Here is an 18,677-nt window from a genome sequence, read left to right on the forward strand (position 1 = left end):
ATAGCCTTTTATTTAAGACTAGTTCCTCCCACCTGCACACTAGGTTAATCGCCCTCTTTCCGTTCCAGGAACAGTGATCCATTATTTTCCTCTGGAGTATCATCTTCTTCCTCTGTTATAGATATTTCTGCTAAATATAAAATTGTTCAAATTTTAAAATACTTCTCGAATCTGTTTTCCTCTAGCTCTTCATTTTCTCTTTTTTTTCCCACTCTAACCTTCTTTAAAGGGTAGGCCACAGTCCACTTATATCCTTCTCCTTAACTCTTTATATTTAGATATTTATATCAAAGTTATAAAGTGTACTTTAAAGAATCAAATAGTTCTATGAGACTTGTCATGAAAGACAATAATTTTTCTCCCTATTTCCTGCTAAGCAAGGTTTTTGTGGGTGATGGTACATTTACCTCCATATCTGGGTAGCATGCTTATAATTGCTACCACTTGATTTTTTTTAAAATATTTCTTTCTTTATTTATTTGGCTGCATTGGGTCTTAGTTGTGGCACGTGGGATCTTCATTTGTGGCATGTGGGATCTTTCATTGCAGCACGTGGGCTTCTCTCTAGTTGTGTCGTGTGGGCTCCAGAGTGCACGGGCTCAGTAGTTGTGGCACGCGGGCTCAGTAGTTGCGGCATGTGGGCTCTCTAGTTGTGGCTCACAGGCTCTAGAGCATGCGGCCGTAGTTGCCCTGTGACATGTGGGATCTTAGTTCCCCGACCAGGGATTGCACCCACATCCCCTGTGTTGGAAGGCAGATTCTTAACCACTGGACCACCAGGGAAGTCCCCACTTGATTTTTTGTATTTAGGCCTTCTCTGTTAAACTGAAACCATGGAAGATGAAGACTTAGTTCTCTCCACACTCGTATAGTCTCACCACTCACTATAATTATATCACAGTTTTGCTTAGATTGTTTTTATTTTTTTATTTTTTTTTTGTAAGTGTATTTATTTTTGGCTGTGTTGGGTCTTCATTGCGGTGCGCGGGCTTTCTCTAGTTGCAGTGAGCGGGGGCTACTCTTCATTGCGGTGCGCGGCTTCTCATTGCGGAGGCTTCTCTTGTTGCGGAGCATAGGCTCTAGAGCGCAGGCTCAGTAGTTGTGGTGCACGGGCTTAGTTGCTCTGTGGCATGTGGGATCTTCCCGGACCAGGGCTCGAACCCGTGTCCCCTTCATTGGCAGGCAGATTCTTAACCACTGCGCCACCAGGGAAGCCCACTTAGATTGTTTTTAGAGTTTACATTATAAGCACAATTAAAAGCTCTTCACAGCTGAGCTATGTAGTGTATCATGATTACTTTGCTTTTCCTGCTGGACATTTTGTTTCTCCTGGTGTTAATAATTGAATTTTTGGAGGATGAGTGGGACTTGGTTTTATTATGTATGTATTACCAGTTCAACACTAAAGTCTACTTCAGTTTTATAAATCTCTTTTCAGTGTGTTCAAATATTTTAGGTGTCCTGCTATCATTTTCATCTTCCTGAAGAAATCCTTCCCAGAGCGCTCTGATGCTGTTCCACTCTACCCATGTTGCTCTCTTGGCTTGCTGCACTAATGTCTTCTCTGGCTTTTTCTTCACCATCATCCTGGGGATTCATTTCACCTCTTACTTACGTTGGATCCTTTTATTTCTGAACCCCACATCATTTTTACCTTGTTTTAGTGTAGCACATCCTACTAGCATTCTGAGGAAGAGTGCTCGAGAAACAAATTTTTAGGTTTAAACTACTTGTATTCATTGTCTGTCATGACATGACATGACCAATGTAATTTCCTAGTTTTGCTATTGTACTATATACCTGGTTTGTATATGTAACTATTGTTACTATGTAACAAGTGTACATGAGACCTGTCTATGAATCTATAATTATTCAAAATCAAAAGTTTGAAATATGTCTCTATTCTCCCACTTCAGTGGGTCTAACATTCTAGGTTGAAAATCACTTTAATCAGAACATTTTAAGGGCTCCATTTTCTTCTAGTTTCTAGTGCTGGCTCTTTAGAAATTTGATGCCCTTTTGACTCTTGAACCTTTATGTAACACCTGTTTTTCCTCTCCCTCCGGCAGTATGTAGGATTTTTCCTTTTTCTCCAGTGTTTTGAAATTTCATGATAATATGCCTCAGTATGTGTCTAGTTTCATTAATTATGCAAGGTACTTGATAAAGTTTACTTTGGAAACTCATAGGTTCCAGTATTGGGAAATGTACTTGAGTTACATATTGATGGTTTCCTTCCCTTCTTTTGGTCTGTTCTCTCCTATGGTGCTCAGTGGTCAGATGTTAGACCTCTCAGGCTCATCTTCTCATCTTGTCTTTCTTCTTTTTTCCCATCACTCTTTTTGTTGTACTTTCTGAGATATTACTTCAGCTTTTTCTTCTAACCGTTCTGCTGAGTTGAGTTCTTTATTTTTTCTATCATATTTAAGATGTCTGATAGCTATTTTTATTGTTGTGCATTGAATATTCTTTAATAGCAAATGGCAGAGGGAATGTGGGAAAGCAGGAGAGGAAGGAGGCTGGAGTTTTCTCTTCTATACTTGATTAGCATAGTACTCCTGCCCTCTCCTATGCCTGACAGCCTCAGTTCAGAGAGCATCCTTTCCACAACCCTGGCTTCTTTCTGCCAGGGTAGGGGGAGAAGCTGTCACTGGGCTACATCAAACAAGAGAGGGGATTTGGGGTCTAACCGCCTCTTCAGCAGATTTAAAACCTGTCCTCCTCATCTTGACCTGTTTTTAATTCCTCCACTTCTGGAGGTATCTGGTGTCTTATCCTTTTGCCAGTCTTTGACATAAATTTAGTTGACCCTTAACTTTTCTCCACATGGGATTTGGTTTTCTTCATTCTCCTATGTGACTTACCACTCCTCCATCTGCTTTTTAGCTTTGAAAAAAAATTTTTTTTAAAAATAAATTTATTTATTTATTTTTGGCTGCACTGAGTCTTCATTGCTGCACGCGGGCTTTCTCTAGTTGCAGCGAGCGGGGGCTACTCTTCGTTGCAGTGCACAGGCTTCTCATTGCGGTGGCTTCTCTTGTTGCGGAGCATGGGCTCTAGGCGCGTGGGCTTCAGTAGTTGTGGCACGCAGGCTCAGTAGTTGTGGCTGGCAGACTCTAGAGCGCAGGCTCAGTAGTTGTGGCGCACGGGCTAGTTGCTCTGCAGCATGTGGGATCTTCCCGGACCAGGGCTCGAACCCATGTCCTCTGCATTGCTGGTCGGATTTCTTTCTTTCTTTTTTTTAAAAATTTATTTATTTTATTTATTTATTTTTGGCTGAGTTGGGTCTTTGTTGCGGTGCGCAGGCTTCTCATTGCGGTGGCTTCTCTTGTTGTGGAGCACGGGCTCTAGTCGTGTGGGCTCAGTAGTTGTGGCTTGCAGGCTCTAGAGCACAGGCTCAGTAGTTGTGCACAGGCTTAGTTACTCTGCGGCATGTGGGATCTTCCCGGACCAGGGCTCGAACCCCTGTCCCCTGCACTGGCAGGCGGATTCTTAATCACTGCGCCACCAGGGAAGCCCGGTAGTTAGATTTCTAACCACTGCACCGCCAGGGAAGTCCCAAGAATTTTGTTGCTTTTACTTTTTCTCTCATTCTGTCTCTCATTTTAGGCTTTTACCTTTAATAATTTACTTTCTGTTGTTTTCATGGGGATTCAATAGGGAACAAACCCAAATAGATGTGTTTAATCTGCCTGTCTTAACAGTAAGTTACCCCTTAACTCTTTTTGTTTTTTAATAAATTTATTTATTTATTTATTTTTGGCTGCATTGGGTGTTCGTTGTGGCAAGCGGGGGCTACTCTTCCTTGCGGTGCGCGTGCTTCTCATTGTGGTGGCTTGTCTTTGTTGTAGAGCACGGGCTCGAGGCACGCGGGCTCAGTAGTTGAGGCTCACGGGCTCTGGAGTGCAGGCTTAGTAGTTGTGGCACACAGGCTTAGTTGCTCCGCGGTATGTGAGATCTTCCTGGGCCAGGGATCAAACCCATGTCCCCTGCATTGGCAGGCGGATTCTTAACCACTGCACCACCAGGGAAGTACCCCCTTAACTCTTTTTTTAAAAAATAAATTTATTTATTTTATTTATTTATTTTGGGCTGTGCTGGGTCTTTGTTGCTGCGCGTGGGCTTTCTCTAGTTGTGGTGAGCAGGGTCTACTCTTCGTTGCAGCGCGCGGGCTTCTCATTGCGGTGGCTTCTCTTGCTGCGGAGCATGGGCTCTAGGCGCGAGGGCTTCAGTAGTTGCAGCACGTGGGCTCAGTAGTTGTGGCTTGAGGGCTCCAGAGTGCAGGCTCAGTAGTTGTGGCACACAGGCTTAGTTGATCTGTGGCATGTGGGATCTTCCTGGACCAGGGCTCGAACCTGTGTCCCCTGCATTGGCATGCGGATTCTCAACCACTGCGCCACCAAGGAAGTCCCCCCCCTTTAACTCTTTAACCTATGAGAGTGTGGATATTATCTCCACAAAGATCTCGAATTATTTCCCAATTGGCTATCCAGTGGATACTCTTCTGCTCTTATCCTATTTAACTTTGCAGTTACATTGATACTTTGATAATGGAGTTCACACATTCCTTCTTCGGACTCTTAATCTCCTGTGATACCAGGACTTTTACCACAGGCTGCTCTTTCGTGAACTCTTCTTCCCCTGCTCTACCCTTAAATGTCAGTGTTCCACAGTAAATTTGCAGTGTGTGGTCTCATCCAGATTGATGATTTTTGGTGTTGTCTGTCTCTTCATGATTTTCAAATCTGTGTCTTTGGTCCGGGTTTCTCTCCTGAGCTCCGGCTCAATGAAGTCACCTGTTTAAAGGAATTCTTAGGTAAGTTGCCTCACTGATGCCTCAGACTGAACTGTGTCTCCCTTTGCACCCTCCAGTTGTTGCCACTGGCACCACCACCAACAGCTAACTCCCCTCCGTCCAACTTACCCCTTCTTCGATATGTTCTTTGTGTATGACATTACTGTCTAGCCATTTTCTCAATCCATAAACCTAGGAGTTATACTCGACTCCTTCTGCTTGGTCACTGCCGTCTGTCTGTCTGTCACCAAGTCCTCAGTTTTCTTACTCCATTTCCTACTCTGTTGCCCACTGCCTTGGTTCAGGCACCTGAATTAAGTTACACCTGCATCAGTGCGGTAGTTTTCTAACTGGTGTCTCTGATTCTGGCTCCATTTATTCCATTCTTCAGATTGCTGCCATAGCCACCTCTATCTAATCCTTCAGCCTAGAGTTGAGACTGCTTGGCATGGCACAGAAGGCCTCTCCTGCCTACCTCTGACTTGTCTTCTGAAGTCTCTTTGCATTCCTTTAATTGTAGCCAGACCAATCTCTTTGTGGTTCCTTAAACACATTCATGATTTTGAAAATGAATTATATTCTGCCCTCCCCTGCTTCATTTAGCAAACTCTGTTTCTTTAAGATTTTTCTGTAGTTGCACCTGCTCCAGAAAGTTCTTTCATTTTCAAGTTTGAGTTGTGTGTCATTTTTTGTGCACATCTTTATACTTTCTTACACAGAATGTCATTATTGGTTTCTACTTGACTGTCTCTCCCACTGGTCTGTAAGCTCCTTGAGAGCAGGGATTGCTTCCTTATTTGTATGCTCAGCTTGTAGCACAGTGCCTGGCGCTTATTGTCAGTGTAAGTTCAATTCCTCTCTTCATTCACTCTTAAAACTGAACTGTCTCAGTCTTGCTGTTCTTCTTTCCTTCCCTTCTAATGTCCTTTGCACCATTATTTGCTTAAAAGGAAGCTTCCATGGGCCAGGATAAGGATTAATAAGGCACTGTCACTGCGGCTGCTGAGCAGGAGCAAATTTTAGATAAGATGACTCTGACCACGTGCTTCCTTTTCTCTGTGACCTAAACTTTTCTCTTCCTGGTGACCAGAATGGAGCGCATCATAAGATATTGAGTAATGATAAACTATTTATTAATTAGAGATTAGCTTAATTTGAAATGCAGAAGCAGTCAGCATATGCTGTTCATGGATACGTGTATATGGATATGTATGTGTCTGTCTCAAACTGCCGCCCACCACACTCCCTACCCTGACAAAGAGCAGTGTTTCTGGAAGGAATGTGACTCATGCTTAATTTCTTCACGCTCAGTTTTATAGGAAGACCAGACAGCTGCCCATCTTAATGAAGTGCTGTGAAGAGATCCAGCCACATCAGTGGAAGCCACCTGTAGAGAGGGAAGAACACCGGCTTCCATTCTGGTTAAAGGTACAGCCCTTCTCCTCAAAGTATGTCAGAAGTAGAAGGTCACTAGAAACCCGGCAGAAATGTCAAAGGCTACTTTACACCTCTGATGCTTTTGTTGTAGAACTAGGACTTAAATCTTCTTCAGTTACCGTTCCTCTCCCACTTCTCCACCTGATTCTATAACCTTTTAAAAATAGTGGTTAAAATGCTAGTTTCTTAAAGGAAATTCAGAGGAGAGTTTCTAGAGTATATAATTGGAATGTAGTCTTTTTAGAAATATCTGATATCATGCAGAAAAATCCTTCTTAAAAAGATGTCTCGAGACTGTCCTGGAAAGGTACCTAACATCTAGAAAGCCCAATTATTATTATTTTTTAATATGTTTATTGGAGTGTAATTGCTTTACAATGGTGTGTTAGTTTCTGCTGTACAACAAAGTGAATCAGCTGTATGTATACATATATCCCGATATCCCCTCCCTCTTGAGCCTCCCTCCCACCCTACCTCTCCCACCCTCCCTCTCCCACCCCTCTAGGTCATCACAAAGCATCGAGCTGATCTCCCTGTGCTATGCAGCAGCTTCCCACTAGCCATCCATTTTACAGTTGGTAGTGTATATATGTCAGTGCTACTCTCTCACTTTGTCCCAGCTTCCCCTTCCTGCCCTGTGTCCTCAAGTTTGTTCTCTATGTCTGCGTCTTTATTTCTGCCCTGCCACTAGGTTCATCATTACCGTTTTTTAGATTCCGTATATGTGCATTAGCATACGGTATTTGTTTTTCTCTTTCTGACTTACTTCACTCTGTATGACAGACTCTAGGTCCATCCACCTCATTACAAATAACTCAGTTTCGTTCCTTTTTATGGCTGAGTAATAATCCAGTGTATATATGTGCCACATCTTCTTTATCCACTCATCTGTTGATGGACATTTAGGTTGCTTCCATGTCCTGGCTATTGTAAATAGTGCTGCAGTGAACATTGTGGTACATGTATCTTTTTGAATTATGGTTTTCTCAGGGTATATGCCCAGTGGTGGGATTGCTGGGTCATATCGTAGTTCTCTTTTTATTTTTTTAAGGAACCTCCATACCGTTCTCCATAGTGGCTGTATCAGTTTACATTCCCACCAACAGTGCAGGAGGGTTCCCCTTTCTCTACACCCTTTCCAGCATTTATTGTTTGTAGATTTTTTGATGCTGGCTGTTCTGACCGGTGTGAGGTGATACCTCATTGTAGTTTTGATTTGCATTTCTCTAATGATTAGTGATGTTGAGCATCCTTTCATGTGTCTGTTGGCAATCTGTATGTCTTCTTTGGAGAAATGTCTGTTTAGGTCTTCTGCCCATTTTTGGATTGGGTTGTTTGTTTTTTTGATATTGAGCTGCATGAGCTGCTTGTATATTTTGGAGATTAATCCTTTGTCAGTTGCTTCATTTGCAAGTATTTTCTCCAATTCTGAGGGTAGTCTTGTCGTCTTGTTTATGGTTTCCTTTGCTGTGCAAAAGATTTTAAGTTTCATTAGGTCCCATTTGTTTATTTTTGTTTTTATTTCCATTTCTCTAGGAGGTGGGTCAAAAAGGTGTGATTTATGTCATAGAGTGTTCTGCCTATCTTTTCCTCTAAGAGTTTTATAGTGTCTGGCCTTACATTTAGGTCTTTGATCCATCTTGAGTTTATTTTTGTGTATGGTGTTAGGGAGTGTTCTAATTTCATTCTTTTACATGTAGCTGTCCAGTTTTCCCGGCACAATGTATTGAAGAGGCTGTCTTTTCTCCATTGTATATTATTGCCTCCTTTGTCAAAGATAAGGTGACCATATATACGTGGGTTTATCTCTTGGCCAGAAAGCCCACTTATTTTTACCAAATTCTGGCATGTGCTAGATCCGAGTGTTCTTGTTCCCAATAGGCCAGTCTGCCATCCATCCAGGAGGAACTGCAGCGCATAGCTGATGATGCCAGAGAGGTAGGAAATGTGACCGGAACCACTGAGATCAACTCAGACCCAGGCCTAGGAAAAGGCAGCTCGGAACTGGGGAGCGAAACTCGGTACCCATTGCTGCTGCCTAAGGGTGTAGTCCTGAAGCTGAAGCCAGTTGCCAACCGTTTTTCTAGGAAGGCCTGGAGACAGAAGCGGTCATCAGTCCTGAAGCCCCTCCTTATCAGACCCAGCCCCTCTCTCCAGCCTAGCTCCAGCTCTGGGAAAACACCAGCTAGGTCAACTCAGTCAGAAGCCCCTCCGAGCAAAATGGTGGTCCGGATTCCTCACGTGATCCAGCCGGCCACTGTCTTACAGACAGTGCCAGGTGGCCCTCCACTGGGGGTCCCTGGGGGTGATAGTTTTGAGTCTCCAACAGTGCTGCCTACTACGCCCCCTGAGGCCAGGACCAGCTTCCCTCAGCCTGAGCCCCAGACCCTGCTCTCCTCTGCCCCTGTGCCCAAGGTAATGCTGCCCTCACTTGCTCCCTCTAAGTTTCGAAAGCCATGTGTGAAACGGAGAGCCTCAAAGAGAAAGGGGGCCAAGGCCTCTCTCTGTCTGAAGCCTGCCCCCCTCATCCACCCCGCGCCTGTTATCTTCACTGTTCCTGCCACCACCGTGAAGGTTGTGAGCCTTGGCAGTGGCTGCAACGTGATCCAGCCTGTCAGTGCAGCTGTGGCGCAGAGTCCTCAGACCATTCCCATCACCACCCTCTTGGTTAACCCGACTTCCTTCCCCTGTCCGTTGAACCAGCCCCTTGTGGCCTCCTCCATCCCACCCTTAATTGTTTCTGGCAATTCTGTGAATCTTTCTGTACCATCTACCCCTGAAGATAAAGCCCAAGTGAGTGTGGACATAGGTTGTCCTTTGGCTGAGGGGAAAAATGCCTTTCAAGACCTAGAACCCAAATTAGAACCTCAGGAACTATCTCCTCTCTGTGCTGCTGTCTTCCCCAAAGAGGAGCACAGCCCAGGGCCTCCACCAGCAGACAGAGTGTGCCAGGAACAGTTGTCAGAGAGCAGTGCCTATGGCTGGACTCTTGTGAAAACAGAGGAGGGGAGGCAGGCTGCAGAACCACTGCCTCAGGGCTTCCAAGAATCTCTAAACACTTCCCCTGAGGATTTAGAGGAAATCATTAAGATGGAACCTAAAGACCCCGGGGAGGACATCTCTGGTGGATCCCCAGAGCAGGACAGCTGTGATGAAATCAAAGAAGAACACTCTGTGGAATTGGACGCTGGCTTCACAAGTGAGGAGTCAAGCGGGCCTAGAGAGGTGAAGAAACAGACAGTCCTACAACAGGAGGAGGAGAGGAGTCAACCAGCTAAAACCCCTTCAGCTTCTCAAGAGCCTGCTGATGAAGGAAACTCAGGAGATGTGAGCAAGGGGTCCCCAAGGAATGCTTCAACCACCACTGACCCTGAAATGGTGCTTAGCAGCCCCTCAGGGAAGCCCGAAGACTTATGCAGTGTTGATGGTCAGTCAGTGGGGACCCCAGCTGGGCCAGAAACTGGAGGAGAGAAGGATGGGCCAGAGGAAGAGGAAGAAGAGGACTTTGATGACCTTACCCAAGATGAGGAAGATGAGATGTCATCAGCTTCTGAGGAATCTGTGCTCTCTGTCCCGGAACTGCAGGTGAGAGTTGGGGACTGTTCTCCAATATTTTGTGGACTCAGTAATAGGTTTAATTTGTTGATAGGCCACCTGCTTGCTTTTTTTTTTTTTTTTTCCCCTGCTTGCTTTTTGCACTATAGATAGTCCTAAAATCATTTTTGGGGGTTGAGGTGAGAGGAGAGGGAAAGAGTGAAATGTTACTTATTACATTTGACTTAAACTCATTTAAACATTAAATTGAATCACTTGAGCACAATTTAAATGACCCAAAAAAAAAAGATCGTAAGTATAGACCCTGGCAAAAGAAAATTATCTTCAGGCTCGACCTTTCAAAACACAACTGCTTGGGAATTCCCTGGTGGTCCAGGGGTTAGGACTTGGCACTTTCACTGCTGGGGCCTGGGTTCGATCCCTGGTCGGGGAACTAAGATCCCGCAAGCTGCACAGCGTGGCCAGAAAAAACAAACAAACAAAAAAAAACCCCAACGCCCCCCCAAAAATCTGCTTCCCACCCCCCCATCAGTTAATTAACCTCAGTTTTCTCCTGAAAAAGTCTGTACAGTCAGCACTTGGTGAGCCACTATAGCGCTCTTGAACACTCTTTGGGGTGTTTTGCAGGAAACAATGGAGAAACTGACTTGGCTTGCATCTGAAAGGCGCATGAGTCAGGAGGGTGAGTCTGAGGAAGAGAACTCCCAGGAAGAGAACTCTGAACCTGAGGAAGAAGAGGAAGAAGAAGCAGAAGGAATGGAAAGCCTGCAGAAAGAGGATGAAATGACAGACGAAGCCATTGGAGACCCTGCTGAGAAGCCTCCTACCACCTTTGCCTCCCCCAAGACTGCTCCAGAAGTGGAGACCAGCAAGTCCCCACCAGGTGAGTTGGACAGGCCTGAATGGGGGCGGGTCTCAGGTGGCCTCATTGTCTCAGGGACATGTGCAGAATAGCTAGCTTATAAAACAGGTGCTAGTTTCCAGAGGAAATCCTCTGGATCCCCCGTGCCACTCACCCTTCCCCCAGACAGATGTTTAACCTGGTGCCATTGCAGAGAAGAGACGCTCAGAAAATTTAAATTTGACTTTCATCAGCTGCTAGATTTGTACTCAGTTCATGCAAGTTTTTATACTGGTTCTTAATTCATCTGTCATGCGTGAGGCCAAGAGTTATGTTTATTTCAGAAAGCACTGCTTATTCCTCACCAAGACATAGTCTCTTGAGAGCCCAACATCAGACCATACTCACTCTTTTTAGACTCCCATTTTCAATATGCAGTAGCCAGGTATCTCATTATCATGCTAGTTGATGCAGTTATGCTGCCGACTCTGCATAGGTTTGACTTGACGGGGACAGACGTGCCTCTCATAACATTTTTCCAACAGCTTTTCTCCCAAGTTACTACATAATATCGAATAGGATTTGGATTGGGGGGGATGGTGTGTGCATGGGGTGGGATGGGGAGAGTAGAGGTTGCAGGGACAGAGAGACAGTTGTTTTCACATGTACTCTAAGGAGAGAACGTCAAAGCTGCTGGAAAGGGCCGGAGCAATCATCGAGTTCGCAACAAGCGGGGCAGTCGGGCCCGGGCCAGCAAGGACACCTCCAAGCTGCTGTTGCTGTATGACGAGGACATCCTCGAGCGAGATCCCCTCAGGGAGCAGAAGGATTTGGCCTTTGCTCAGGCTTATCTGACCAGGGTGAGCAAACGCTGCTTCCTGTGCCTGCCAGTTGCTTTCAGTGAGACTGCTTCTGTTTCAGGGGAGGTGTTTTTAAAATGAAGTATGCTTTTCAGGCTGCACAACAGCCTTCTATGCCTCTGCCTTTGTTTTCCTGGAATTACCAAAAGAACTGTGTGAGAGAACTACAAGGGCACCGACTTCAGTCCTAAGCAGATCTATTATTACTGCCTTAGCATATTACCCCTCTATTGCCCAGAAATGGGGGAAAGGTGATTTCTACCATCATCAGCGAGAGGATAGGCTAATAAGGACCTTTACTGAGCCCTTGTCTTGAAAAGAAAGACATTTGGTACACTGGCCAGAAAGTGGGCCTCAGTGATCTTTAGAGTCATGAACCGACCTGTTGGTGGCAGTGGTCCCTATCTCATTCTTTTGGTAACCACCTGCTTCCTTTATACCCCCAGCAAAGTGGAGTACTAGCAGTGATAGTCATGGTTTTTCTTGTCTCCTAATATTTTACTAACATTCCTAATTTATGTGTTATTTACCCTCAGATGGTACCGTGCTGAAATATACATACCAAGCACTCCTTATATATCCCAGTATCGAGCTGAAACCAGGATGGAGAGGTTAGGGGTGTGAGCTAGAGAAAAGCTTACCTGGTATTGTGGGTAGGGCTCTGGTTCCTGGAAAATGAAGGTTTTTCCATCCCCCACTGCCAGAAAAAGAGCTGTGCCTAGCTCATGGCCCTGTGTCTTCCATTAACAGTCAGACCTGAGGATCTGTCAGAGGAGAAGCCTCTGAAGGGTAATTCTAGAGCTCTCTGACAGTAGCTCCTCCTCCTCCCTCTGTCTCATTGTTTCTTCTTGGGGCCCAAGGAAAGGGTATTGATGATTGAAAGTCCTCCTGTATAGGTCCGAGAAGCCCTGCAGCATATCCCTGGCAAATATGAGGACTTCCTTCAGGTCATCTATGAATTTGAGTCAAATACTCAGAGGCAGACAGCTGTGGATCTCTACAAGAGCCTGCAAATCCTGCTCCAAGACTGGCCTCAGCTCTTGAAGGACTTTGCTGCTTTCCTATTGCCTGAGCAAGCCCTGGCCTGTGGATTAGTAAGTAGAGGGGCAAAGACAGCACACGAGGATTCTTGGGTCAGAGCAAGACTGGGATTGAATAGTGTTGATCAGCACTGTTCCAGTCTCCTGACTGCTTCCAGTCAGATAGCCTTCCCCTAGCCCAAGGTCATAAGAGCCTCCTTCTTTTCAAGGGGTGTTCCTCCCAACTTCTGTTCTCTCATTTTCTTTACATGTAAAATGAGGGGGTTTTTCCTTTGTTTCCAGTGGAGACCTTAGGTAAATCATATGCCCTTTGCTTCTCACTGTTGTGAAACAGGCATTCATTCAACAAATATTTATTGAGTACCTACTATTTGTCAGGCAAAGTTCTAGGTACTAGGGATATAGTAATTATAAAAGACTAAAATCCTTGCCCTCATGGAGCTTAATGTTCTCATGGAGCTTATGTTCTCATGGGGAAAGTTAGGTGATAAACAGTAAGACATATATATTGTAAATATATATATATATATATATATATATATATATATAATAAAAATGATAGTGTATACATAAACAGTAAAATATATATAATGCTTTATAGTGAGAATGTTGCAGTTTTATACACGGTCTGGGAAGGCCTGTATGGTAAGGTGACATTTGAAATGTTGGAGAGTAAGTGTCTGAACATGAGGAATATCCCACTAGTTCTGGGTGTCTGTCAAGATGGATAAACACAGGAATAAAGGATATAATGAGATTATTTTGAGAGTCTTAAAGCAGTTAAATGGTAATGGTATGATTATACATAATCTTCTCTTCCTGTATTATTATGCGGATCGAATGAGTATATATGTGAAAATTCTTTGTAAACCGTGAAATGTGTCTGATCTCACAATCCATGAAACAGTAAGCAACTTGAGATGTTTAACTCTTGAATCTTTCATTTACATCTTAGTTTTCTTGGGTTGGTAGACCCCAGTGACCCAAGGTGGATAGATGCTAGAGTCTTTAAAAAAAAAAGATCTCACAGGGAATTCCCTGGTGGTCCACTGGTTAGGATTCGGCACTTTCACTGCCAGGGCCCGGGTTCAATCCCTCATTGGGGAACTAAGATCCCACAAGTTGCGCAGCGCGGCCAAAAAGAAAACAAAATGATCTCACAGTTGTAAACCAGAGCCTTGTTATTCCCCGTGCCCCTAGCATATTTTTCTTGCTTCTTATGCTTAGAACCCTCAAGTCCTGCTCACACTGTACAGATGACTCCTCTTTTGCCCTCTTTCCACTCTTGTAGTTTGAGGAGCAGCAGGCTTTCGAGAAGAGTCGCAAGTTTCTTCGGCAGCTGGAAATTTGCTTTGCAGAGAACCCCTCACACTACCAAAAGATTATCAAGGTCCTCCAGAGCTGTACAGAATGCTTGCCCCAGGAGATCACTGAGGTATTCTTTCCTATCCTGCTTCCTTTCCATTGTCACCTGGGCTTTAGGCCCTTCATTCTCCCTTCTCTAACCTATTCCATATCCTCTTGCTTCTGAGCGGTGGACTTCGTGGAGGGGATGAAGAAGGCAAGGAATTTTTAGGCTTACCTAAAGCATAAAGCACTGGGGTGGGGTGGTTGCCACCTGAAACCAAAGCCTGACTGCTCCTCACAGGCTTAGGAATGCCGTAAGTGCCCTGGAAGGGAAGTTCGAGGAAGGAAGTGATGGTCTGGGTGGGGGGTATGGGGAGGAGTGGGTTGCTTCCTTGCTCTGCCTTGAGTTGGTGCCTGAGCTGGAGATCAGTAAGGCAGGGATAGAGAGTGGTGTCACTGGGAATCAAACCTGTAAATAATACAGGCATCCCTAGCCAAGACATGGAAGCAACCTAAATGTCCATGGACAGAGGAGTGGATAAAGAAGATGTGGTATATATATACAATGGAATACTACTCAGCCATAAGAAAGAATGAAATAATGCCATTTCCAGCAACATGGATGGACCTAGAGGTTATCATAGTAAGTGAAGTAAGCCAGACAGACGAAGACAAATATCATGTGATGCCGCTTATATGTGGAATCTTAAAAAAAAAAAAAAAAAAAAGGTACAAATGAACTTATTTACAAAACAGAAATATATCCACAGACATAGAAAACAAACTTATGGTTACTAAAGGGGAAAAGGGGGCGGGGGAGGGATAAATTAGGAGTTTGGGATTAACATATACACACTGTATAAAATAGATAACCAACAAGGACCTACTGTATAGCCCAGGGAACTATACTCAATATTTTGTAATAACCTCTAAGAGAAAAGAATCTGAAAAAGAATGTGTGTGTGTGTGTGTGTAAACTGAATCACTGTGCTATACACCTGAAACTAACACAACATTGTAAATCATCTGTACTTCGATAAAAAAATATACAGGCATACCTTGGAGATATTGCAGGTTCAATCCCAGACCACCGCAATAGAGTGAATATTGCAATAAAGTGAGTCACACGAAGTTTTTGGTTACACAGTGCATGTAAGAGTTATGTTTACACTATACCTTAGTCTATTAAGTATGCAGTAGCATTATGCTCTAAAAACTTTACACACGTTAAGTAAAAAATGCTCACCATCTGTAAGTCAACTGTACTTCAATTAAAAAAAAATGCTGGGCTTCCCTGGTGGCACAGTGGTTAAGAATCCGCCTGCCAATGCAGGGGACATGGGTTCGAGCCCTGGTCCGGGAAGATCCCACATGCCGCGGAGCAGCTAAGCCCGCAAGCCACAACTGCTGAGCCTGCATGCCACAACTACTGAAGCCCGCACACCCAGAGCCCGTGCTCCACAACAAGAGAAGCCACCGCAATGAGAAGCCCGTGCTCTGCAACGAAGAGTAGGCCCCGCTCGCTGCAACTAGAAAAAGCCCGCACACAGCAACCAAGACCCAACGCAGCCAAAAATAAATAAATTAATTTTTAAAAAATGCTAATCATCATCTGAGTCTTTAGCAAGTTGTAATCTTCTTGCTGCCGGAGGGTCTTGCCTCAGTGTCGATGGTGCTGACTGATCAAGGTGGTGGTTGCTGAAGGCTGGAGTGGATATGGCAGTTTCAAACAACAAGGAAGTTTCCTCCATCGATTGACCCTTCCTTTCATGAATGATTTCTCTATAGCCTGCAATGCTGTTTGATAGCATTTTACTTACAGTAGAACTTATTTCAAAATTGGAGTCAGATGTTACAAAACTACAGTAGTCAATACAGTGTGGTCATGTGCACAGATTAATGGATAAGAATAGAAAGTCCAGAAGCAGACCCAAATATATATGGGAATTTGATATTTGATGAAAGTGGCATCCCAAACTAGTGGGAGAAAAGATGGGTTGTTAAATAAATGGTGTTGACATAACTGGGTAATTAACTGAAGGAAAGAAAAAAAATCAAGTTGGAACCCTACCACATTTATACCAGAAAAAATTCCAAATGGATCAAAAATGTAAAAAAAAAATTGGAGTCAGTCCTCTCAAACCTTGCCACTGCCTTATCAACTAAGTTTATGTAATATTATGTAGTATTATTGTGTAATAGTCTAAATCCTTTGTTGCCATATCAACAATCTTCACAACATCTTCGCAACATCTTCACCAGGAGTAGATTCCATTTCAGGAAACCACTTTCTTTGTTCATCTGCAAGAAGTAACTCCTTACCTGTTCAGGTTTTGTCATGGGATTGCAGCAATTTAATCCCATCTTCAGGCTCCACTTCTATTTCTAGTTCTCTTGCTGTTTCTACCACATCTGCAGTTACTTCCTCCACTAAAGTCTTGAACCCCTCAAAGTCATCTGTGAGAGTTGAAATCAACTTCTTCCAAACGCCTGTTAATGTTGACTATTTTTACCTCTTCCCATGAACCACAAATGTTCCTAATGGCATCTGGAATGGTGAATCTTTTCCAGAAGCTTTTCAATTTCCTTTGCTCAGATCCATCAGAGGAATCACTATCTGTGGCAGCTGTAGCCTTATGAAATGTATTTCTAAAGTACTAAGACTTGAAAGTCAAAATTACTCCTTGATCCATGGGCTGCAGAATGGATGTTATGCTAGTGGGCATGAAAACAACATTAATCTCGTTGTACATCTCCATCAGAGCTCTTGGGTGACCAGGTGCATTGTCACTGAGCAGTAATATTTTGAAAGGACTCTTTCCTGAGCAGTAGGTTTCAACAGTGGGCTTAAAATGTTCAGTAAACCATGTTGTCAACAGATGTGCTTTCATCCTGGTTTTGTTGTTCCATTTAAAAGAGCAGAGGCAGAGTAGATTTAGCATAATGCGGAAGGACCCTAGGATTTTTGGAATGGTAAATGAGCATTGGCTTCAACTTAAAGTCACCGGCTGCATTAGCCCCTAACAAGAGAGAGTCAGCCTGTTCTTTGAAGCTTTTTTTTTTTTTTTTAAATATTTATTTATTTATTTATGGCTGTGTTGGGTCTTTGTTTCTGTGCGAGGGCTTTCTCTAGTTGTGGCAAGCGGGGGCCACTCTTCATCGCGGTGCGCGGGCCTCTCACTATCGCGGCCTCTCTTGTTACAGAGCACAGGCTCCAGACGCACAAGCTCAGTAATTGTGGCTCACAGGCCCAGCTGCTCCGCGGCATGTGGGATCTTCCCAGACCAGGGCTTGAACCCGTGTCCCCTGCATTGGCAGGCAGATTCTCAACCACTGCGCCGCCAGGGAAGCCCTTCTTTGAAGCTTTGAAGCCAGGCATTGACTTCTCCTCTCTAGCTATGAAAGTCCTAGATGGCATCTTCTTCCAATAAAAGGCTTTTTGTACACTGAAAATCTGTTGTTTAGTGTAGCTACCTTCATTAATTATCTTAGATCTTACGGATAACTTGTAGCTTCTACATCAGCACTTGCTTCTTCATCTTGCACTTTTATGTTGTAGAGGTGGCTTCTTTCCTTAAACTTTATGAACCACCTCTTCTAGCTTCAGAATTTTATTCTGCAGTTTTCTCACCTCTCTCAGCCTTCATAGAACTGAAGAGAGGGCCTTGCTCTGGATTAGGCTTTGACTTAAGGGAATGTTGTCACTGGTTTGATATTCTGGTTTGATCTTAGACTACAAAAACTTTCTCCATATCAGCAATAAGGTTGCTTTACTTTCTTATCATTTGTGTGTTCACTGGAGTAGCACTTTTAATTTCCTTCACTAACTTTTCCTTTGCTTTCACAGCTTGGCTAACTGTTTGGCACAAGAGGCCTAGCTTTTGGCCTGTCTCGACTTTAGACATGCCTTCCTCACTAAGCTTAATCATTTCTAGCTTTTGATTTAAAGTGAGAGATGTGCGACTGTACCTTTCACTTGAACACTTTGAGGCTTTGTAGGGCCTAAGTGTTCAACTGAAATTGGCCTAATTGTCTCAGGGTATAGGGAGTCCCAAGGAGAGGGAGACAGATGGGGGAACAGTCGGTCGATGGAGTAGTCAGAACACATACAGTGTTTTATCTTTTAAGTTCACTTCTCATATGGGTGTGGTTCATGGTGCCCCCAAACAATTACAGTAGTAATGTCAAAGATCACTGATCACAGATCGCCATGATAAATATAATAATAATGAACAATTTTGAAATACTGTGAGAATTACCAGAATGTGACAGTGAGACATGAAATGAGCAAATGGTGTTGGAAAAATGGTCCTGATAGATTTGCTCGACACAGGGTTGCCACGAACCTTCAATTTGTAAAAAACACAGCATCTGTGAGGTGCAGTAAAGCAAAGACACTAAAACGAGGTCTGCCTATACCCCTGCTTTGTAGGCAAGTAAGGAGGGAGAGGAAGTTTAAGAGTTCTTAGTTATCAAAGAGAGGCTTCTGTGTGTCTCCCAGTTAACTAGGAAAGTAGAACCCAGAAGTATGTGGGATTGATTTGGAATGGTGGCCTAGAGAGGCTCTGGAGACTTCATCTTTCCTTCTGCAACTCTCCCCAGCTCAAGACACAGATGTGGCAGCTCCTCAAAGGCCATGACCACCTACAGGATGAGTTCTCCATCTTCTTTGACCATCTGCGCCCAGCAGCTAGCCGTATGGGTGACTTTGAAGAGATCAATTGGACTGAGGAGAAAGAGTATGAGGTACAGGCTGTGAGGCTGCCGTAGGGTTGTGAAGGGGGAAGGCCATGTATAGGAGG

General features: G+C 44.0%; 1 protein-coding gene across 7 annotated transcripts in view; it reads left to right on the forward strand.

The window, feature by feature from the left end:
• GON4L (gon-4 like) overlaps positions 1–18,677 on the forward strand; it is a 90,623-nt gene that overhangs the window by 66,632 nt on the left and 5,314 nt on the right. For 5 of the 7 annotated variants that reach the window (XM_061183320.1, XM_061183325.1, XM_061183324.1 and 2 more), the window contains 7 exons: positions 6,107–6,223; positions 8,114–9,817; positions 10,415–10,670; positions 11,304–11,488; positions 12,385–12,582; positions 13,820–13,963; positions 18,478–18,621. In XM_061183320.1, the coding sequence (XP_061039303.1) occupies positions 6,107–6,223; positions 8,114–9,817; positions 10,415–10,670; positions 11,304–11,488; positions 12,385–12,582; positions 13,820–13,963; positions 18,478–18,621 (2,748 nt within the window). The remainder of the gene's footprint in view (positions 1–6,106; positions 6,224–8,113; positions 9,818–10,414; positions 10,671–11,303; positions 11,489–12,384; positions 12,583–13,819; positions 13,964–18,477; positions 18,622–18,677) is intronic. The other 2 variants (XM_061183321.1, XM_061183322.1) reach the window with 2 other exon arrangements.

The sequence above is a fragment of the Eubalaena glacialis genome, chromosome 3 (genome assembly GCF_028564815.1).
Source record: "Eubalaena glacialis isolate mEubGla1 chromosome 3, mEubGla1.1.hap2.+ XY, whole genome shotgun sequence".
In the NCBI taxonomy this organism is placed as follows: domain Eukaryota; kingdom Metazoa; phylum Chordata; class Mammalia; order Artiodactyla; family Balaenidae; genus Eubalaena; species Eubalaena glacialis.